Source organism: Onychomys torridus, chromosome 1 (genome assembly GCF_903995425.1).
Source record: "Onychomys torridus chromosome 1, mOncTor1.1, whole genome shotgun sequence".
Lineage (NCBI taxonomy): Eukaryota > Metazoa > Chordata > Mammalia > Rodentia > Cricetidae > Onychomys > Onychomys torridus.
The window spans coordinates 90984736-91005835 of record NC_050443.1 but is presented as its reverse complement, the minus strand read 5'-3'; the positions used below and the strand labels follow the sequence as shown (position 1 = coordinate 91005835).

Here is a 21100-nt window from a genome sequence, read left to right as displayed (position 1 = left end):
ATTCTGATGGGAGACAAGATTGCTGGCAGGTAAATCTGCCCAGAGAAGGAAGGAAAAATGAAGAGAACACTATGCTCTCCTTTTTTTTTTTTTTTTTTTTAAGATGAGGTCTCATGTAGCCCAGGCTGGCCTCAAACTCACTGTGAGTATGACTTTAACCCTCCTCCTCCGAATGTTGGATACTGGGATTATAGGCATGAATCAGTATGCCTGTTTTCACGTAATGCTGAGGATCGAACCCAGAGCTCCTAGCTGCTGGGCAGCTCTGCCAACTGAGCTACACCCCTGCTCGCTGCCAGTCATCTTAGCTCTAGGTAAAGGCTTTCAATCTTCTTGTGGCTTTTGAGCAAAGCCAGGGCCGTGAGCATTTACAGGAGAGCTCTACCACTGGTGCTGCACCCCAGCCCCTAAACACCTCTACTAGCTAGCACACCTGTGTTACAAACACAAAGGTATTTTAGCACAGTGATGCTCAGCCCCAATTTTGAGGCCATGTGAATTAATAAATTAATTTTGGTGAAACTATTTTCTAACAACAACAACAACAACAGAAACAAAATCTAATGACATCTAGGATAGAATGGGTACTCTTATGTATAGCTTACTTTTAATTAGAATGAGTAGTTCGAAGAGCAGTGTGGCAGTAAGCACGAAGTTTACTTATACATGTGTCTGTTCTTTAATGTGAGAATTCTCTTTCAGGCAATCTTTGTGGGGGAGGGGGAGGAGAGTCTCCAGAGCAGATGCACTCACAGAGAAGCTTAGCACAGAGGGAGAGTGACATTAATGATGTGAGCTGTCACCGAAACTAGGAAGTACTTCCCAGCTGAATGGATCTGCTCCTAAGTAGTTGGCCAAAGCATGGGGGCCAAAGCATGCATGTAATCATATCAAGACGATTTTGTGTAACAACAGAGCAAAATAGGAAATCTTGAAAATGCACAAAAAATCCTGGAGAGAACTTTGGCAAATTTTGGCCATGATATGTGTTTTGTGGTAAGAGACTGGGTGTGGCTTTTCTTTATTTCCCAAATTCATGCTATTTTCAGGTTTCTCATCAAGACTGTACTGTATAATTTTTCTAACCAGCAAAGTAATAATAATAATAATAACCATCTCTTTTGCAGTGTGTGTGTGTGTGTGTGTGTGTGTGTGTGTGTGTGTGGCCACAGGTGCATGACAAGGCATACCTGGGCAGGTCAGAGGCCAACTTGCAGGAATCAGTCCTCTCCTTCTACCATGTGGGTCCTGGGGATCAAGTGTCTTTACCCACTAAGCCATCTTCTCATAGGCCTAATAACCACATTTTAGATAATGAGGTAAGCAGAGTGAGGCCATCTGGGATCTGGGCTTGGAAGCACATGGTGAACGGGATACATAGGAACAGGCCCACACTGGATCTCCTGATTCCAGAAGACGGGCTGGCTGGGGAGCAGCCTCACAGCATTCCCTTCACAAGTTCACTGGATTTCTAGGGTCCTGAAAACAACCAGGGCGCAGGAGTCCCTCTTCAGAGACAGTGGCTGCGATGCTGTCTCACCCCCAGCGTCATGAGAACTAATCCTATGCAGGAAGATGGAACACGCTCAGCGTCAACCAGACTTTGAGTCTACACACACCACTGTGACAAAAACTTTTCACAAAAGAAACTATGGCCTCCCCTCTCACCAACAATTCTCCTTTCTCCTATTCACACAGAGCACCTTTTAGAAATAGAATTGATTAGAATGAAAGAAAAAAAGAGCAGACTGGACTATTCTTTGGATTATCCTATAAGCAAAGCCCCCCAGATGCCTGCTGAGTTTTAAGTAGGAAACATCTTCAGGTGGTAGAGACCAGGAAGGTTCTCAAAACCCCGCAGGCCTTCCTCCTGTGATGTGGCATGTTTGCTTTGCAGGTTTCAGGCATACTTGCTGACGTCAGCTACCCATCGAAGTTTAAAATAATATTAGTCAAAAGAAAAACAGCTCCCTTCTGCCAGGCAGTCGTGCTCTGCTAACTTCTATGTCCTTTCTGAGTTAATAAACGTCCAAGGGCCACCTCCCCTACAACCCTGGGGGAAAGAAAAAAAGCACAATAATTTTAAAAACCACCAGATCAGCCCATTGCCAGCAGAAACCATTCAGACAGGTGGCATTTGTCACACTCTAATGAGGATTTTACCTCTGCCTCTAAAGGAAAGCTGTCATTCAGCTTTGTGTTTACCCAATCAAATGACTGTCTGAGGACAGGGAGTTTCTTTTGGTCTCTTCCTCATCAGAAGGACCAAGTGTGAGGATGTTTTCTGCATCAGATGAAACTAAACAACAGCAACATAATTATACCAAATAGGGTCTTTCACAAAGAAATTAAGAAAACCACCTTTTCACTTCTGTTTTACTTGAAAATGTGAGAACAGTCACCTGTGTTAGAATTCCACAGCAGCATCAGTGTTGGGACAGTCTATGAAAAGGAAACACTTCAAAGGATCTGAGGAGTTCAGGAAGACATGCTCCTTCCTGTTGCGGGCACTCAGACAGCTGATCTCTCAAGGGAAGAACTCCCAAGGCCTCCGAACTTATCTTTGCATGTCATTGTGGAAACGGGAGCCAGCCCCTCGCTAGTTCAGTTGATACCAGCCTTCTGTACCTCGCTGGCAACACACACACCCCATTGTTATTACCTCCTCCAGACACATTAGATCCACATTCCTCAGAAAGTACCGGGCTCCACAGGGAAATGGACCAGCAGGCTCCTTCCACGGGCCAAACAGCTTACTACAACTGATAAGTTCCTATTGAAATATCTGGAACAATTACACTGAGCACCTCCCCCCCCCCGCAGCACTATCACCAGCTATAGGAGACAATGTCACCCTTATATCTCCTCTGCCACGAGCAGAGAGGCAGCCAGGCAGTTCCTAGCTCACTTCCATGTGCCTTTACCATGGCTCCCTGTCATGGTTTAATCTATTTGCTTACCAACAGTGGCCTATCAGATGCCCGCCCCCCCTTTGGAGGCCTTAGCTAGTAAACACTGATGTTTGCACTTGAAGTTAATTGGCAGTAGCAGCTTACTTGAACCAGAACCTTATCTCCAGCCAAAGATATTGAAGTTGGACTTGGATCTGGGTAAAATTCATGAAGGTCACGGTTGATTTTAATCATAGTGCTGGGCTTAACATCTAAATACTATGCAAAGTTCTTTGCGTTCAAGTTATAGTTGACACTAGAATGTTCGTTAAAACAGCAAAGCGGGCTGTGCCTCATTCTGCAGCTTCCCTTTTTGTCTCTTTCTTAACCATCGTCATTGGACAGTCAAGGAATAGACATCAGGAACTAGAAGACATCACCTCTGCCTTTGCAGATACACACCCCAAAGAGCCAGACTACATTTTTACCCCAGATTATGTGTGCCAGGATCTTATAATTCAAAAGGGCTGCATTTGGGGTGGGGCCGAGGTGGGGTCGAGGTGGGGGTGGGGGTGGGGGGCTTTTAACAGATTGTATTTAGTAGGGGAAACACAGCTTTAGATTGCAATGCGGTTTGGCTTTTGACAGAAATAAAAGGCAAATGATTTAGCAGATGGGTAATTCCCAAACCTGAAGAAATGTAAACAGTCAGGATTTTGGTGCCTATGGGTTTTATCAAAGACGTTAGGCAAGGCAGAGACCGACACTAGTGCGTCCTCTTTGGCTAGTTTTAACACGTTTCCAGTCACAATTAACATTCAAGGAATTTCCTTTTCATCCAAGTGTTTTCTTTTAACAGCACTTCATGCCACAGACCATAGTTCCAGCTGTCATCAGTCCTTCCCTACAGAGGAGTGGTTAAAACGTCCATACTGTTTTTCTTTTTTGTTTTGAAAATGGGCTTGGACCTTGTCGATTTTCCTAAGGTGTTTTAAAAATAGGGAGGGGTTCTCACCTCCTGCCTCCTTTTCCCTCTGAAGCTTAAGAAGTTTAGGGCTTCCTTGTCCAGGACCCTCCCCCACATTCATCCTGAGTCAGAGGAGCATGCTGCCTGGCAGTTGTCCTCTCCACTCTTGAGACCCATCGGTGGGAACTCTGAGCTCATCCCACCGCCTCACTTCATGTCCCTGAGCAGGCTGGGCCAATGCAGGCTGCAAGCGTCTAGACTCACTCCCTACTACTTCTACACAAGGGATTCGCACACAGGGGGTACCGAGTCCGAGTCTTGGCTATGCATGGAGCTCAGCCCAGTATCCGAGTCCTCATCGTTGCCGGGGCAGCTCTTAGCCAGTCCCCGGGCCTGGTCTACCCACATCTCTGCACAGGTCTGAGGCTGAGGTTCCCCCGAGGGTCCGCCGCAACCCACAGCCCCATCATTCACCACCGTCTGCTCCAAAGTGCGCAAAGTCTGGAGAAGGCCCTGCAGCTCGCGCTCCTTGATGTCCCTCTGCTGCTGGCTGTAATCCAGGTCAGCCTTGACAGCCTCCAGGTCCGTGCTGAGCCTCAGCCCGATGTAAAGGCTGGTGCTGAGCTGCGTCCTAACCCGCTCCTGCTCCAGCAGCAGCTCGCCATCCGGACCGCCGTCGGGCTCCGGGGGCTCCTCTCGAGCCGCCAGCTCCTCATTGCGCCGCCTCATCCACCGCTGGTTCAGCTCCTCCTGGATCTCGGCGGACAGGCGCTCCAGCAACTCCTCCTGCTGGGCGCGCTCCTCCTGCAGCCGCACCAGGTCGTCGCAGCGCCGGGCCAGCTCCTCCAGCGCTGCCGCCTGAGCCTCGCTGTCCAGGGGTGCTACCGCCTCCGTCCCCTTCTCCTCCAGCGTTGCCTCCTCGGGCTCCTCTCCAGGAGCCGGCTCGTCCAGGTCGATTCCAGCCCCTACCAGGTACGTATCCTGCACGTAGTTGACTCCGTGCCGCCGCATGCGATCCAGGTGCACCTTGGCCTCGTAGCGGTCGATCTCACGGTCCAGCTCCCGCAGCCGCTGCACCTGTTGGCGGATAGTGTGGTCCTGCGACAACACCAGATGCACCAGCGTCTCCATGCGCTCGACCGACGCGCTCTCGTGGGTCCGAGGCGGCGACGAACAGGACGAGGCGGTGGACGACGACGTGGACGAACAAGGCGACGGCGGCTGTTGCTGGCGCCTCCGGTTGAGCTTGGCCAGCTTGCGGAAGGCCTTGCGCACCACCCGCCGCTGCTTCTCCTGGGTCAAAGCCAGGCTGGGCCGCGCCGGGGCTCCCCGGGCCAGGCAGGGCCGCTCGCGGCTGAGCACTACCCGCGCCTCGGCGCTGCGCGGCCCGGCGTTGGGCAGCGACGCCTCGCTGCGCACCAGCACGAAGCGCACATTCTCCTGCTCGTCGCCCCAGGCGGTCCAGAGGCGCAAGATTCGCGTCTTGTTGGGCAGGATGCGCTCAAAGCCGCGCCACTTCTCCACGATGCAATAGCAGTGCGGGGGCCCACATAGCATGCCCTGGGGAATCGCGTCGTCGTCATCCTCGTCGTTTTCGTCCGGAGGCTCGGGCTGCTCCAACGAATTGGAGGGGTCCTCCGCCATTCCCCGTCGCTGGCCCCGCCGCTGCCTGCGTCTCCGCCGGCAGCCGTCCTCCAAAAGCACCCGCACCACGTCTGAGCACGTGGTGCGGCGGGAGAGGCCGGACACTAGCTTCTCCTCTTGGCAGATCCACACCGATATCTTCTTCTCCGAAGGATCCATGGTGTAATTGGGACGCGAGGGGCAGATCCGGCTAGGTGCTACTGGGGCGGCAGGGCCAGCGCGGGCAACCTGGCAGCTCCCAAACTGAAGGAGAATCCGTGACCGGGTCTCCGGCGTCACTAGCTTTTCTCTCTCGCTGTGCACTGAAATCAGGCGGCGGCTCCGGCACCGGGGCTCGGACGACGGGCTCTCCGGAGGCAGCGTGCGGGCGCTCGGGTTCCAGCGGCTCTGGCTCTGCCCGCGGTGCCCGAGGCCTCCGGGTTTTGCTCCTCCCCACCTGGCTCCACCTCTTCCCGCCCCCAGCGCCCTGAGCTGCGGCTGAGTGCACCGCAGGCGCGGCGCCCAGACTCGCCCCTCCCAGCCCCGCCGCTGGGTCTGCCCCTGGCTCGGGTTGCTGGCGTCGGGAGTCCAATTCCTAGTTTTCTCCACTCCGAGCAAAGAAGGACTCGGGAACCTCTCTGCCACAAGGCCTTGAGCCCAGGCTTCACATGGCATCAGCTCTGCGCCCCCCTCGGCTTAGCCTTGCCTCCCATGGAGAATTGGCTGCAAACACCTTAACCCAACTCTCTGCTTTTCCAGCACTCCCAGATATGCGTGGTCTTGGTCCTTCAGGGTAGCTAGCACCCACTGTACACTGCACTTTGCACAGGCGGAGAAACTGAGGCACCCAACAGTTTCTAGTGGAGAGGTTATGATCCACTACCTGACCAGCTAAGGTTTGTAAGCTCTGTCTCTTAAGCCTTCCAGTCCTCAACCACAGTGGGATCCTTGAGCAGATGTGCAGTGGTCTGAGTCGTGCTCAATTCCCCATAGAGCGGAACTGTGGACCCTCGTCTCCATTTCCCACAGTCTTCTTGACAGAAAAACTTACAGAGGGAGTCTGGGGGCCCAGGCCTAAATTAATCACCAGCCCTGCTTCCAATGGGGAAACTGGGACCATTACTACGACTGTTTCTGCAGTTTTCTGGCATGTAGATGTGCTCCGGAAATGCTAAGAGTTACGTATAAGAACACAAATCCAAAGCCACAATGCTGAGCTTCTTAAACCCTCTCAGTACAAGGCTTGTTCTGAGCTTGTCCTGGGAAGCACAGATCTGACAGCTCACTCCCCTGCCTCAAGACCTTGGATGTCTCACTATTTCTTGTAAAGTACTTTTGTCAATAGAATGATTCCTTCCTGAAACATTTACTGAGTTCTCACTGTGGTCTAAGTCCGGTGATGTGATGATGAGCATATCTCCTGACCAACAAGGAGCTCACTATAGCTCAATAAACATTTCCAACACCAGGGCTTCTGTGTTCTGACCACGGAAGTCGCTATGCATTAGGAGAACATGCCTGGATGTTGCACAGCAGTATAGCCCCTATCTGGGAGAGTCCACAAAGGCTTCCCATCAGAGGTACCATCTAGGGCAAGACAGAAAAAGAAATTGAACTTTCCAAAGGACAAAGAGATGGGGGAGGGGGGCAGGGGCACATGGCAGACAGAAGGAATCAATGTGCAAACTAAAGAATCAAGACAGCGTGGCAGTCACCAGGCTACAAAGAGTTAAATGACAGAAGTATTGGAGGAGAATGACCTAACAGAAGCCAGGTCAGGAAGAGTCTTCAATGCCATGCATATGCTTTTGGTTTTTATCAGAAGCATAGTTGTAGGTGCTGGGGCCACACTGGGTGCTTTTACTTACTGTGACCTTAGGGAGAACTTAAAAAGTGACTGCTATAAGGATTAACTGGCAGGACCTGGTAAGTGTATAGCAGAAGTCTTTATTGAAGGGTTAGAAACCTGGGAGGGGTATGTTTTTTTATTGCTAAAAAATGGGTTACCATGAACTTGGTAACTAAAAGCAACACCCACACATGATTTCACTTTTCTGAAGGTCATAGGTTGTACTTGGCTTGACTACTCAGAGTGTCCCACGCTAAGGGTGTTACAGCTGGTTAGAGTTCGGCATGGAGAGGGAAGCTACTTCAGACCCATTCAGACATGTTTCCAGAAACCACTTCATTTCCACTGTAGCACTGACGTCCCCGTCTTCCTGTTGGCCTTCGTCAGAACTTCTCTCAGCCTCTTACAGATTCTCCCCACGTGGCAGTGTCTGCCCTATTTAAAGCAGTGATGGCAGGTCAGAATCACCCAGTCCTCTTGGCATTGAACCACCCTGGCATCATCCTTTGCTAGCAGTGAGAGAAAATTCTGCTTGCAAAGGCTGGCTTCATCAGGCAGACCCACCTGGAGAAACTCTATGTATTGAGGCTGACTGATTAGTCACTGTGCTGGCTAGATTTATGTCAACTTGACACAAGATAAAGGAGGGAGCCTTGATTAAGAAAATGCCTCCATAACACTGGGCTGTAGGCAAGCCTATAGGGCATTTCCTTAATTAGTTATTGATGGGGGAGAACCCAGCCCATGGGAGGTGATTCCAGCCCATTGTAGGTGGTTCCACCCCTGGGGTGATGGTCCTGGGTTCTATAAGAAAGCAGGCTGACTGAGCAAGCCATGGGGAGCAAGCCAGTAAGCAGCACCCCTCCATGGCCTCTGCATCAGCTCCCTGCCTCCAGGTTCCTGCCCTGCTTGAGTTCCTGCCCTTGCTGTTTTTGATGATGAGTTTAACATGGAACTATGTGTGAAATAACCCTTCCCCCCCCCCCAAGTTGCTTTTGTCATGGTGTTCCATCACAGGATTATTAATCCTAACTAAAACAGTCACCTTAACTACATCTGAACAATCACTTTGATTGTGTGATTGTGTATCAGTCACCAGAGCAATGATGGGTGTTGGAGTGGTGGAGATCATGAGGCTAGCCTGGGATTCTTCCTACCATGAAGCTTAATGATAGCATGATTAGATCTTCACTGTTGAACCATCAGACCATGCAGGGGCCATAGTGCAGGGAGGGATGTAGTTACAGGTTAGAAAGCCCTTAAAGGACTATCCCACTCGTGAAAAGAAGAGATGGCAGGCTACATTGCTTCTAGAAAAACAAATCAAGGTGGTATGTGCAAGGCCATTTAGCAGTGTTTCAGAGAGTGTGTTCTGGAGTTCACCCCAACTACATTTGCGTTGAAGATAAAGGGATAAAACAAACTCACCTCCTCTGGTCCTCTCACTCAGCAGAAGCAGATATCAGGAGAAAAGGGCTCCCACCCACCAAGCAGGCCATGTTGGTTCTGCAGCAGACACCCACAGAGCACCTTCTAACTCAGCTTCACTGACACTGTCTACTTGGAGAGGCCACAGGTTGAGAGCTTAGTACCTAAGCCTGCCTCAGATGACAACTACAAGCCCAGGCTTGAATTGAGGGTCAGATGGAGAGTTACAAAACAAGATGTGGGAGGAGTGGGGTGCTTCCATGTCACCCTCCAGGAACCTCCATGTATTCAGCTTTCAAAGTTCTCCATCCCAAGACAGTGTCCTGTGGAAGTGTCATTAGATAGGCATGATGGATAAAGGCACTGGCCATTGATGGCCAACTTAACCTTCAGCCTCTCTTCCCTCCAAGGATGTTGAGAAGTGGGAATGAGGGCTGCAGCCCTCTGAGTCTAGCTGGCTCCTCTGGCAACCACCCCTCCCACCCAGTATTTATTCTAGAAGCTTTCCAAAATATCATCTCCTGTATGCTTGCAAGAGTGCCCCCCCCCCCCCCCCCCACAAAACAATAGCTTCTCTGTCATTTTCATCACTCTGGAGAACCAAAGACAAAAGAACAAATGTTTGACCCTCAAAAGTGCCCTTCTTGCTCAAAATCATTTAGGGAATTACAAAGACTACTATAAAGGCTTCAAGCCAGGAGCTGGTGAGCAAAAAGATGGATGTGCAGTCACGAACTGCATAATGACATTCCTACCAAGGACAGACCACACAGAGGGTGCTGGTCCCATAAGAAGAGAATGGAAGAGCTCAAAGGTTCCTGTTGCCTAGGGATGCTGCAGCCATCCTCATGTCGTCACACACTCTGTGGTCATGTGTGGATGTCAACAAATCTGCCATGCTGCCAGTGCTATAAAAGCAAAACACGTTCAGTTACTACTCAGTAATGGCAATAAACGACTGTGTTTGCTTTTCATTTACAGTCTGTGTTCTTAGTGTACTGCGCTCTTGGTTGTTATTTTAGAGTGAACTTGTACTTACAAAAACACAGTTGGCTACAGAACAGCGCACTGTCCTGTGCAGGAAGCAGTTCAGACAGCTCCTATTTACTGTATCACACCATTGCAAGGCTTTCGCTTGTGCTTGATTTCATCTTGGGTTTTGTCTCTCATGACCCTAGCAGTGACAGGTGTGTGTGTGTGTGTGTGTGTGTGTGTGTGTGTGTGTGTGTGTGTGTGTGTGGTGTTGTTGTTGTTGTTGTTGTTGGCTATACCCTCTAGATTTGTGTGAGTATGCCCTGCATGTTACAGACTCACCTGCTACAGACTCACCTGCTACCGCATTTCTCAGAATGTATCTATTGGAATTAAATTGCTAGCACTCCACAGAGTCCGCTTAATGATCAAAGGAATTTATTTGGGGAGTTAACTAACTCACAACCACTGGAGATTTATCATAGGTTACAGGAAAGCTGAACTATGTCCCATACTGATCTGCTTGGCCAAGATTTCAGCATCTAAATCACAAGTAGCCAAGATAGAGCCACGTTCATGCATCCCAGGACTTAAGGGTCCCTCACCAGCCACGCCCGAAGGGCATGTGCCTCAAGGTCATAGGCAGGTGTAACAGCCACCTGCTAGCCCACTAGGAGTCGTGCTTCAGGGCATGGCTCAAACAGCCACCCACTACACATGTCCTTTCATTCTGTTGTTCAGCAATATGAAACTGTATGTCGGATGGACTAGAGAAATGACTCAGTAGTTAAGAGTGCTACCCCGAGCCAGAGTTTGGTCCCCAGCAACCACGTGGTAGCTAAAACCATCTGTAACTCCAGTTTTGGGGAATCTGATCCCCTCTTCTGGCCTCTGTGGGCTTCTCTACACACATGGTACAAATAAACATATGCAGACACACATATAAAATAAACAAATCTTTTTTAAAACCTGTACACCATATCATAATCACCACAGGTTTTGCCAATCACAGTCTTTTTATCTGGTAAAGGAACAATGGCAGAACCTTTATAGAGTTGACATTACATGGAACAAAACAATGCATGGTATATAAAATACCTATGTCCAGGTTAATCATTGTCAACTTGACTGGGTTTGGAATCACCTAAAAGACACACCTCTTGACCTATCTGTGAGGGTACTGCCAATGAGTAACTTTGGGGAAAGACCCACCCTGAATCTGGGCAGCACCATCCCTTGGACCAGAGCCCCAGCATAAAAGGCATCTAACACACTCACTAAAGCACAGACAAGGAGGCACACAAGGGCACTTGCTGTTCGTGCAGCAAATTAACAGAGACCATGGACATATCCGTCCACTAAGGGACGAATCCACAGACAAGAAGTTACCCCTAGCTCGGAAGGTTTGCAGCAATTAAGTCTGGCAAAGTAGATTTGTTTGTCTAGGCAACAATGAACCTCCAACATGCATTAGCCAGTGTAAAATGAGTTTCAGAAGGATGCGTGAGAGAGGATCTTGCTTGTATTTTTAAAGACACACACAGAACACATATGCACACACATAAAATTGCTCTCTTTGTTTTCCAGGAGTCCAGACACCTGTATGGACATGCATAGAGAATGGTCCTAACAAACACTCAGCTCAAAGCAATGACTCCTTGCAGAGGGACTGTCAAATTTAGCCTCATGTCATAATGACTTTATGTGAATTTAGTAATCTATTAACTATGCAGTCACAATGAGTAACTTTTGCTTGCTTGCTTGCTTGCTTGCTTGCTTGCTTGCTTGCTTGCTTGCTTGCAGCAAGGTCTCACTCTGTACCCCAGGCTGGCCTTGAACTCAAGGTGATCCTCTTGCCTCAGCCTCTCAAGTGCTGGTATTACAGGCATGGGCCACCACACCCATCTCTGTGATGTGTAATTGTAAAACAAGAAGATGCTAGAATTGGATCACTACCCACTGCTGGTTCTTCTTTAACCCCCTACCTTACCCACCTTGTCTCCTTTCTGTGGTCCGAGCCACTACACAGCTGTGTCTGCTCCCTTCTCCCTGTAGGGCGTCACGTAGCTCCCAGGACTTTGTGCTAATGCTTTTGAGAATAATGATGCTCCTGGCAAAGGGATGGAAGTCAGCCTGAGACTCACAGTGGGTGCTCTACATAGCTTCACTCCTCTCTCTCCAGGGACACTTTGCAAATACATCTCCGCTCTCAGAGGGGTGCCAGAGCCCTTTGCTAAATTCCCACGTTTGCTCTCAAAGGTGGCACGTCATTCGAGCCTGTGGGAGTGTTTCCAGTCCTTTACCTTCCTGAGACCTGTGAGAGGTAAAGCAGAGCTCTCTTACCATGAGGAAACTGGGGCCAGAGGGGAGGGGTTGGCTGGTTTCCCAGCTCACACAGTTCTGAGGAAGTTGGCATTTCTCTGAAACTTTCTACCTTTCCAATCTGTCAGTCAAGGTTCACAGCAGTCCGGAACACCCAAACAGGAACTTCCGTCCTTAATTATGTTGAGCCACACAAAAACGTGACCGGGTTTTATTGACTGAATAGGTTTCTTGTAATGATTAGCTCCAGAAAATGATTGGCAAACTGTTTACAGAAACTAGGGGCTCCTCTCAGACTTGGAGGAAGCTGAGCACCACCACTCTTGTGAACCTTACAAACAACCCCTTCACTAACTAAGCTAAGCCCAGGGCTGGAACATAAATGCTGGGCTGTCATCACCCGGCCATATCACTATGAAGTGAGGGAAAGCCTGGCATGGTGCTCTGTAAAATGCAGCTCACTGGGCTCTAATAAATGGGCATCCCTATTCTCTAATGGTTACGTTGTATAAATTCAAGATTAATTTTAAAAATTATTATCATTATTATTGAAGTGTGTGTGTGTGTGTGTGTGTGTGTGAGAGAGAGAGAGAGAGAGAGAGAGAGAGAGAGAGAGAGAGAGAGATTATTGTTTGGTGTGGGCACACACATTCCTCAGCACATATGTGGAGATCAGGGACAATTTTTGGAAGTCCATTCTTGCCTTCTACCATGGGTTCCAGGGATCAAACTCAGGTAATCAGGCTTGCATGTTTTTGCCTAACAAGCCACCATCTGGCCTCCCCTGATGATTCTTATACACACCAAACTTTGACACAGACATATGTGGATCTAAGAACTGGATTCAAGGACTCCTATTTAGAATGTGCTTTGGCCCTTTTGGCCCCATAGATGACAATAATACACATCTGTACACAGGAAGATGGCAGGAGCATATGACAGCTTAGAAAGAGATGCCTCAGGCAGGAAAGAGAAAGCAGAGCTGGCAGGATGGGAGGAACTGCTTATCCATTCTCCTCTTGGGACTCGTGAATGGCTGGTGGAAGTCTGGGCTATGAGTGGTGAACACAGCAATGCTAAGGGAAGGGGCTTGAAAGCAACAGTCACTCCAGGTATGGGAAAGACATTCTACAAGTGAGTAAGCATGTTTAGTCTTTGTTCCAAGCCTGGGAGCTGGCGTCTTTTTGACAGACGTTTTTCTGGGAATTTACAGTACACACAGAGCAGAGCTGTCACCTATTCAACATTGATGATGTCACCCTGGAGGACTATGTCAAAAGGGGTTTTGTTTGATTAATTTTCATTATCTGTAGTTCCCCAGTAATGAAAGGTGATACTGTTAATGAGTGTGTGAACGAGACAGTGTCTTCAATGCCACATGTGAAGCATTTCCAGCTTTGTCAGGGTAGAATAGCCCTGACCCAAAGTGTGCCCTTTCTTCATTGTAGGGAACACTACTCTTTCTCTCCAAGTGTCCCCAACACCAAATTATTGTGTCTCAGCTGCTCACTTCTCAGAACACAGTACAAGGTCTGTGCTTGAGTTTCTGCTGTCCTGTGTGTGCAGAACGCTAGCTTTCTTTCTGCAGTGAAGTTGATTGAGTTAAGAGGAGTTTCAATACCACATTGACTGGCTTGGAAGGGTGGTTGTTTTAGAAGCTGGTACAAACTGCAAGGATTCCTAAGTCCTTTTAAAGAACAGCGTTTCAAAGAAATGAAATTGGACTGAGCAGAACTTTGGGTGCAAATTACCCTCAAATGCTGAAACCATCATCACAAGATGTTCTGATTTTCTCCTCTGAGGAAGACACAGAGATATTTTTCCTTTGTCACTACATCCATCCGGACAGAAGAGGAAGGCTGTGGGCCAGATAAGGGAAATGGGTTACATCTGGCACCCCAGTGTCCTTGCCCTGCTCGCTGAAGAAGCTTCTCTTTGTTCCATTCCTGAAGTGCAGCGTTGTTTTCTTGGGCTGAGTTCTGGGTTAACCCTGGGTTAGACTATGGATCTCTTACACTTGATCCTGTGATTGAGAGACCCACACAAATGCAAGCCTAAAGTACAATTGGACCCTATTAGCTGAAATCTCTGTGACTAGCACAGAAGCCACCTGATCTTATAAAAGTCTCGTCGGGTGGCTTCGCTTTTGTACCAGTGAAGTTTCAAGATGAAATTGGCTGGATTTTCAATCTGTGGATATTTGCTGCTTTAGAATATACCTTTTAAGAATTTTGCAAAACTATGCATGCTCTAAAATGTACTTCCTCCACAGGATGCAGCAATACTCTCTTGAATAGGTCCATACCCCAAAGGACTGAGAGCCGGATCTCAGAGATGTTCACACACCCACATGCATTATCCACAATACCAAAAATAGAAGCAACCGCAGGGTCCATTGATATATAGATGATAAGTACCATGTGATATATACACACAATGGATTGTTATTCAGCCTTTAAGAAGGGGGGATTATTATAAGATTTAGAACCTTGAGAACATAATGTTAAACAAAGCGAGGCAATTATTAAAAAGACAGATTATTATAACTCTATATAAGTTGCCCAGAATAATCAAATTCATAAAGCCAGAGAATCCAATGGTGTCTCAGGGCAGAGGGAGGAAGTGAGGAGCCCTCTCACACGGCTTCACTTTTGCAATATGAAAACAGTTCTGGACTCTGATGCTGATGACGGGTGCACAACCTATGTGCATACTTAATGCTGCTGAATTTCACATTTAAAAATCAGTTACAATGCTGGAGTTGTTTGATTAAGATAGCCACCACAGCACTGGGCATTTGAATACCTTGTCTCCAGTGCGTGGTGCTGTTTGGTGAGGCTTAGAAAGTGTGGCCTTGTTGGAGGAAGTGTGTCACTGGAGGTGAGCTTTGAGAGTTTAACGACTTGGTGCTGTTTCTAGTTCACCCCCTCTGCTTCTGGCTTATGGTTCAAGATGTGAGCCTCCATCTTCTGCTCTAGTTACCATGTCTGCTGCACGCTACGGTCATGGTCCGTCATGCCTCTGGAAGTGTATGTCAAATAATAAACCTATCCTGGTGGCAGCATTTTATCACTTCAATAGGAAAGTAACTAATACAGAGACTAACTGTTCAGTTGTGTATATTTTACTACTGCTTTTGAAAATAACAGCAAGGGCTGAGAGATGGCTTAGTAATTAGGAATACTAATTGCTCTTGCAAATGACATGGGTTCACTTCCTAGCACCTACATGAGGTGGCTCACAACCACGTATAACTCCAGTTCTAGGCGTCCTGAGGAGGCACCTGGAAGGCACATAAATCCACACAAGCACACAAACATACAGTAAATCTTTAAAATAAAATAATATAATTTTTTCTTTTTAAAAAAGTTCATGTGCATGGATGTTTTGCCTGAATGTATCTATACCCTTTGTATGTAGTACACAGAAGCCAGAAGAGAGTGGGCACTGGAGTTACAGACTTTTGTGAACTGCCATGTGGGTGCTGGGACTCGAACCTGGGTCAGCAAGAGCAGTCAGTGCTCTTGACTACTGAGCCCTCTCTCCATCCTCAAATAAGAGTAGTTTTAAAGACTTTATGCTGTATTTCTTATCAAGAGATCCTTCAACTTTTAAAGGATGTATAGAGCACTTCTCACATGACTTTCAAAGTAAATATACTACCTCCTTAGCTCCCCTCGCTCCGTTTGGAGACACCAAATTCCTGGTCACTGCTCATCTGAATGAAGTGTTTGTCTTCTTTCTCTCGCCCAACTCCCCCACGGCTCCATGCAGCATTTGTTAGCCATAGGCGCTGTTAGTGGCTTCATTGCTGTGGTCTTTATCAGAAATTTAGGTAGGTATTTGCACACACTGTTAAGCTTGATAAATGACGTGGGGCACCAGCAACTGCATTAAGAGCCTGTACGGCTCTACATTGACACAGCACATTTTCATTCTTACTAAGATTGATGGTCCTCCTACTTCTTGAAGCTGTTCACAGAATAAACAGCACACAGCCTGCTCAAGTGCCTAGAGACTGTGGCCAGGAACACACACCACCCCAACAGGTATTTGCTTACTAAGCAATAGTTTAAAAAAAAAAAAAAAAAAAAAAGTCAGGTAGATTCAGAGGCTCTTCATCCCTGTCCCCTGGAGCACTACATTCCTGAGCAGGTTTCCAGTCTCGGGAGTGACAGAAAGCAGAGCTAAGCCTTCATGTGTAAGTCAGGTAGTGAAACTGCATTTGTGTGTTTGTGTCCAGTCTGCATGGATTAACCCAGAGGTGGCTTCTGAGAACTTCTTGGGGTGATGTTGTCATTGTGCAAAGTAGAACTGCCCTGACCCTGAGTGGCATGGGCCAGTCACCGAGTGTGGCCCCTTGATGTAATCAACAGACAAAGTAAACACACAGGTACGTGACGTGGCTTGACACTGATTCCGGGGTCAGAGGACGCGTCTGGTGGGATTCTAGGTTCTCACTCCTGGAACAAGCAATTGGGCAGTGAAACCTAACTGCAGCAGAAACAGAGACAGTTATTAAGAAAAGATACACTTCCCAGGGAGGAAGCAAGCTGGAGCAAGAGTGTTTAGTAGTTCAGACAACCCCACAGTGTATGTGGGCTTTCCCATGAGTGCTCTGTTACATGTAGCTCAGCTTGAAACTTCGTGTGCTCTGTTACATGTAGCTCAGCTTGAAACTTCATGTGCTGTGCGTCTCCTTAGCATTTTTCATCTCCACCCAGGGTGAGCATTTTGGCATTATCACCAGCCACAACTCACCTTCAGACATGAACTGTACTAAAAGCAGTCACTGGGTGTTTTTCCTGCCCTTTCTCATTTGATTCTTACAGCGACACCATGAGAAGTGGGTAGAAGCTCTCTATCCAGCAACAAAGAAGTTAGGTGAGTTGCAAGGTCAGGTTTCAAATCTTGGTGCAAGGGTGGGTGCAATGGCTCAATGGCAGAGCACTTCCCTGGCACTCAGGAGGTCCTGAGTTCAATCCCCAGTACTACAGACAAACAAAACGGAACAACAAAACTCTTGGTGCAGTTCCAAATCTCCTTCCTTACACTGCTGGGGTTGACCAATAGTTCACTGCTTTACAAGAATTCTAAATGATAATGGCCTCCTGGATCTAGTATTGAGAAGTTCAAGGCCTCCTCCAGGGGAGCTGTTTTCCAAGCCACACCACACACTCACATCTGGAGGTTTTCTAGGAAGGAATGGTGTACCAAGGAATCTACCTATGAAGTTCATCAACTGGACTCCATTGGGAGAAAAGAGGCATTACATTTTTAGTTTAAATGTGGGGAAACTGGAAGTCATCATTGTCTACCTGGAGGTAATAAATCAGAGCAGCTAGCAGCTCAGGTCCAGAATGAACCAGTACACTTATGTCTGGAGGCCATGGGGGCTTCCCAGCAACCTTCTCCAGGCCAGTGTCCACAGATGCATACTCTGCAGTTACTTGTTTAGAGAACACACTCACATGGCACCACCAAGGCTGGCTCCAAGGGCATAGTGTGACATCTGAGTAAGGAATGTGAAGTGGCCATTTTATTCTCTGGAGAGACTGAGATGTCAGATATGGAAAGCGGGGTATTTTGAAGACATGCTTCTTAGCCCTGTCACAGGTCACACCATAGGTTCCATGGTGATGTGTCTGCAAGGATGGTGGTCCTTTAAGGCCTTCTGAGGGAGGAAACTGGTCACAGGAAGCATTCCATTTAGAAGTGAACCTGATGGTCTGATTTTGAGCCCTGGAACCCAATAAGGTAAAAGGAATGAACAAATTTGTCCTTTGACCTCCACATGCACACTTTGGGATATGCATGCCCATGTGCACACACATGATGATAAATAAAATACATTTTCAAAAAGTGAGTGAAGACCCATGACTTGACCCAGAGGGTGAAAGCACCCGCCACAAGGTCTGACAGCTTGAGTTTCATCCCTGGAGCCCACATGGTGGAAGGAGAGACCTGGCCCATGAATTGTCCTCTCATCTCACACTTGTGCTGTGTGGCACACTTACAGACCCATACACAAATAAATTAGTTCAAATTCCTTTTTAAATAAATAGATGATGTAAGTGGGCAAGGCAGTATAAATCAGGGTAAAGCACGGATTCAGAAACTCTGGGCCCTATTTGCTTTATTTCCTCCTCTGGTGACTGTCCACCCCATTCAGTGGCCTGGGGAGTCATCTGCGGTTGTAGAAGGCAAACAGGTTGACCCAGAGCCTAATTAGAGATGCGTGTCTTGAGGCTAGAGGAAGCCAGTGTGCAGATGATGAGTTTGCTGAGAGACACAAGGCATCTGTCTGAGGGATGCTGAGGGAGACTGAGAGACCAAGCAGGTAGAATTCACCACTGGGGTGAATGGTTGGCTTGGCTGATCATAAGAAAAAGGGAATGGATCCATGATTGAATAACAGTGGATTGGAAGATAGACTTTGAAGGGCACAAACTAAATCTACCGTCTCTTACACATCTAAAGTATGGCCTTTAGCTAGTAAAACTGTGCCCCTGAGCCATGGCTATATCCTGGCTATCACCTGACAGTGTTTCAGCGCCTAGATCTTTCCCTTGAGGTTTAGATTCAATTAATCGAAAACGGAACCCGGAAATCAATGTTTTCCAAAAGCTTTGGAAATGGCTCTGATGTTCCAAGGTTGAAAATCAGTCACAGCTCAGAGCATAGAACATCTTCAGAACGCCACGGTTGGCCTATGACATTTGAAGGAACTCAGGAGAGGCCCTTAGGGATTTTTGAACCACACTCTGTACAAACATTGATTTCCCACCAGCCCCTGTTCTCAGGACAGGCAAATTGCCCAAGAGAGTGTCCCCACAGGGGCCACTGAGAAGTGTACTCATGACACCCAACAAGTCAAAAGTCAAAGAACATCTCAGAACCTGGGCTCCTGACACTAGAGGAAAATCACACTGAAGGGCTGGCATAAAGCACGGAGCTCCAGGCAGGAGTCCAGAACCCCATCTAACACCTGTAACTCTGGAAATATCCTACTCTGCAACCCTGGGAAAGTTGCTCGTCTTTCTGCTCGCGCTCTCTCTCTCAAACCCTCACTTTTTGTTGGTTTCTTTCGATTTCTGTGACCCAGAGCCAACTTCTATTCTTAAATCCTCTGCTGTCACACTTTGGATCTGAAATGTCCCCCACAGGTTCATTTTGTGTTTGGTCACCTGGTTCCCGGGAGATGGCGCTATTTGGGGAGGTTGTGGGGCCTGAAGGAGATGCTGCTTGGCTGCAGCAGGTAGTCACTGGGGTAAATCCTAGGTCTGTTCTTGTGCTCTGTTTCCTGGTCTAATCATCGTGTGAGGTTCTCTATCATGGGCTCCCCCATCACAAACTGAACCCACCACTTTGCCATGATGAATCAAAAATGCTCTAAAACGTGAACCCAAGTCAGCACATCCCGCTGAGAGGGTTCTGTTGTGGATTTTGTCGAAATGATGAGAAAAGTGAGCCAGTGTGCCTGCCAGAAGCGTCGGGGTGCTCAGTTTCCTGACTGTGAGGAGGCCAGACCAAAAGGGTAGTATAAGAGGAAGAAATAAGCCCGGTGGCAGTGGCACAGGCCTTTAATCCCAGCACTCAGGAGGCAGAGCCAGGCGGATCTCTGTGAGTTCAAGGTCAGCCTGGTCTACAGAGCAAGATCCAGGACAGGCACCAAAAATCCACAGAAAAATCCCATCTGGGGGGCAGGGGGACAGGGGGGGGGTTTGCGGGGGGGGGAGGAAGAAAAAATGGGCATAGGTTATTTGCACTTTAAGAGACGTTTGACAAGGTTCTATGGCAAGTGTCTACAAAACACTCTAAAATTGTTTCATTCTGGAGAGAACACTTAGATTGAAGATGAAATGGTGACTGAACACTTAGGCCAGAAGCAACCTACCATCATCACCCTCATCACCACCATCATTGTCAAAATCCTGAGACATTTACATAACACTTGACAGTTTACAAAGTACTTTCTGATAATAATAATAATAACTACCACATAGTAGTTTATAGTAAAAAGGATATTTTTAAAGATTTCCCACACTGTGGGAATGGGTGCTGGATAAAAATGGAAATGGGCTAATTTATGGGAATGGACAGTTTACAGCTGAAAAAATGGACGCTGCAGAGGATGACCAGGTCCATCCATGTCCCTGTGTCTTTGTGTCTCACCCAGGGGTTTCCTGGCCCTGCTCAGCAGCAGGGTTTGAACCATGCCATTCTGTCCCCTTCCTTCCCTTCATCTTCACTCAGCTGGCCATTAGCTTGTCCTTTCTCTCCGAGGAGAATCCTTGCCTCGGAGTCAAAACTCTAGGATCCGCTCTCAGCCCTGCCATTTATTACTACATTCATTCCACCCAATGCTTTCGTTTGTTTTTGTTTTTGTTTTTGTTTTTGTTTTTGAAACAGGGTTTTTCTGTGTAGTTTTGGTGCCTGTCCTAGATCTTGCTCTGTAGCCCAGGCTGGCTTCGAACTCACAGAGATTCGCCTGGCTCTGCCTCCCGAGTGCTGGGATTAAAGGCGTGCGCCGCCGCCACCACCACCCGGCTCTACCCAATTCTTACTTTCCTCACCCACAGCAGGGTGAAAATGGCTTTTGTCTGCCGCTCTAGGTCTAGGTGAGGCTCAACTACAATAAACTTTTTAAAAGGGATTGAGAAATGTTCAAAAGCTCAATTCCGAAATATCCGGAAGACAGCACATGGCCCTCAGGAGGGAGCCTAGCAGACCAGGAAGCTGCTGTCACTGCCTCCAGGACAAGTCAGTGTGATGCTGACCTTGGGGCACTCCCAGAACCCCTCTTCCTGGTCACACAAACCCCAGGGTATGCTGATTCTTGGATGAGGCCCAGGATTTCCATAGCACATTGGTGCTGAGCCAACCTCACGACCATCCCCAGTCTCTGTTCTTTTCCATGAGCCAACTCTTTCTCTCGCACCCTTTCCTGCCTGTGTCTCATTTGCGTTAGATATTTCCCTCAAGGAATATTAGCTGTTTTTGCTAATAATCCATAGTCATACTCAGAAAGATAAATCAGTAGTTCAG

The 21100-nt window shown here is 47.9% G+C and overlaps 1 protein-coding gene across 1 annotated transcript; it reads right to left on the bottom strand.

Annotated features, from left to right (window-relative positions):
* Positions 1 to 3111: 3111 nt before the first annotated feature.
* On the bottom strand, positions 3112 to 5908 carry Rassf10 (Ras association domain family member 10). Its single transcript, XM_036189926.1, has one exon. The coding sequence runs from the start codon at positions 5659 to 5661 to the stop codon at positions 4135 to 4137; it is 1527 nt and encodes a 508-aa protein (XP_036045819.1). The 5' UTR covers positions 5662 to 5908; the 3' UTR covers positions 3112 to 4134.
* Positions 5909 to 21100: the final 15192 nt, after the last annotated feature.

What these genes read in the sequence shown, in the direction of transcription:
- Rassf10 (XM_036189926.1), bottom strand. Translation starts at nt 5,661, where the DNA reads ATGGATCCTTCGGAGAAGAAGATATCGGTGTGGATCTGCCAAGAGGAG.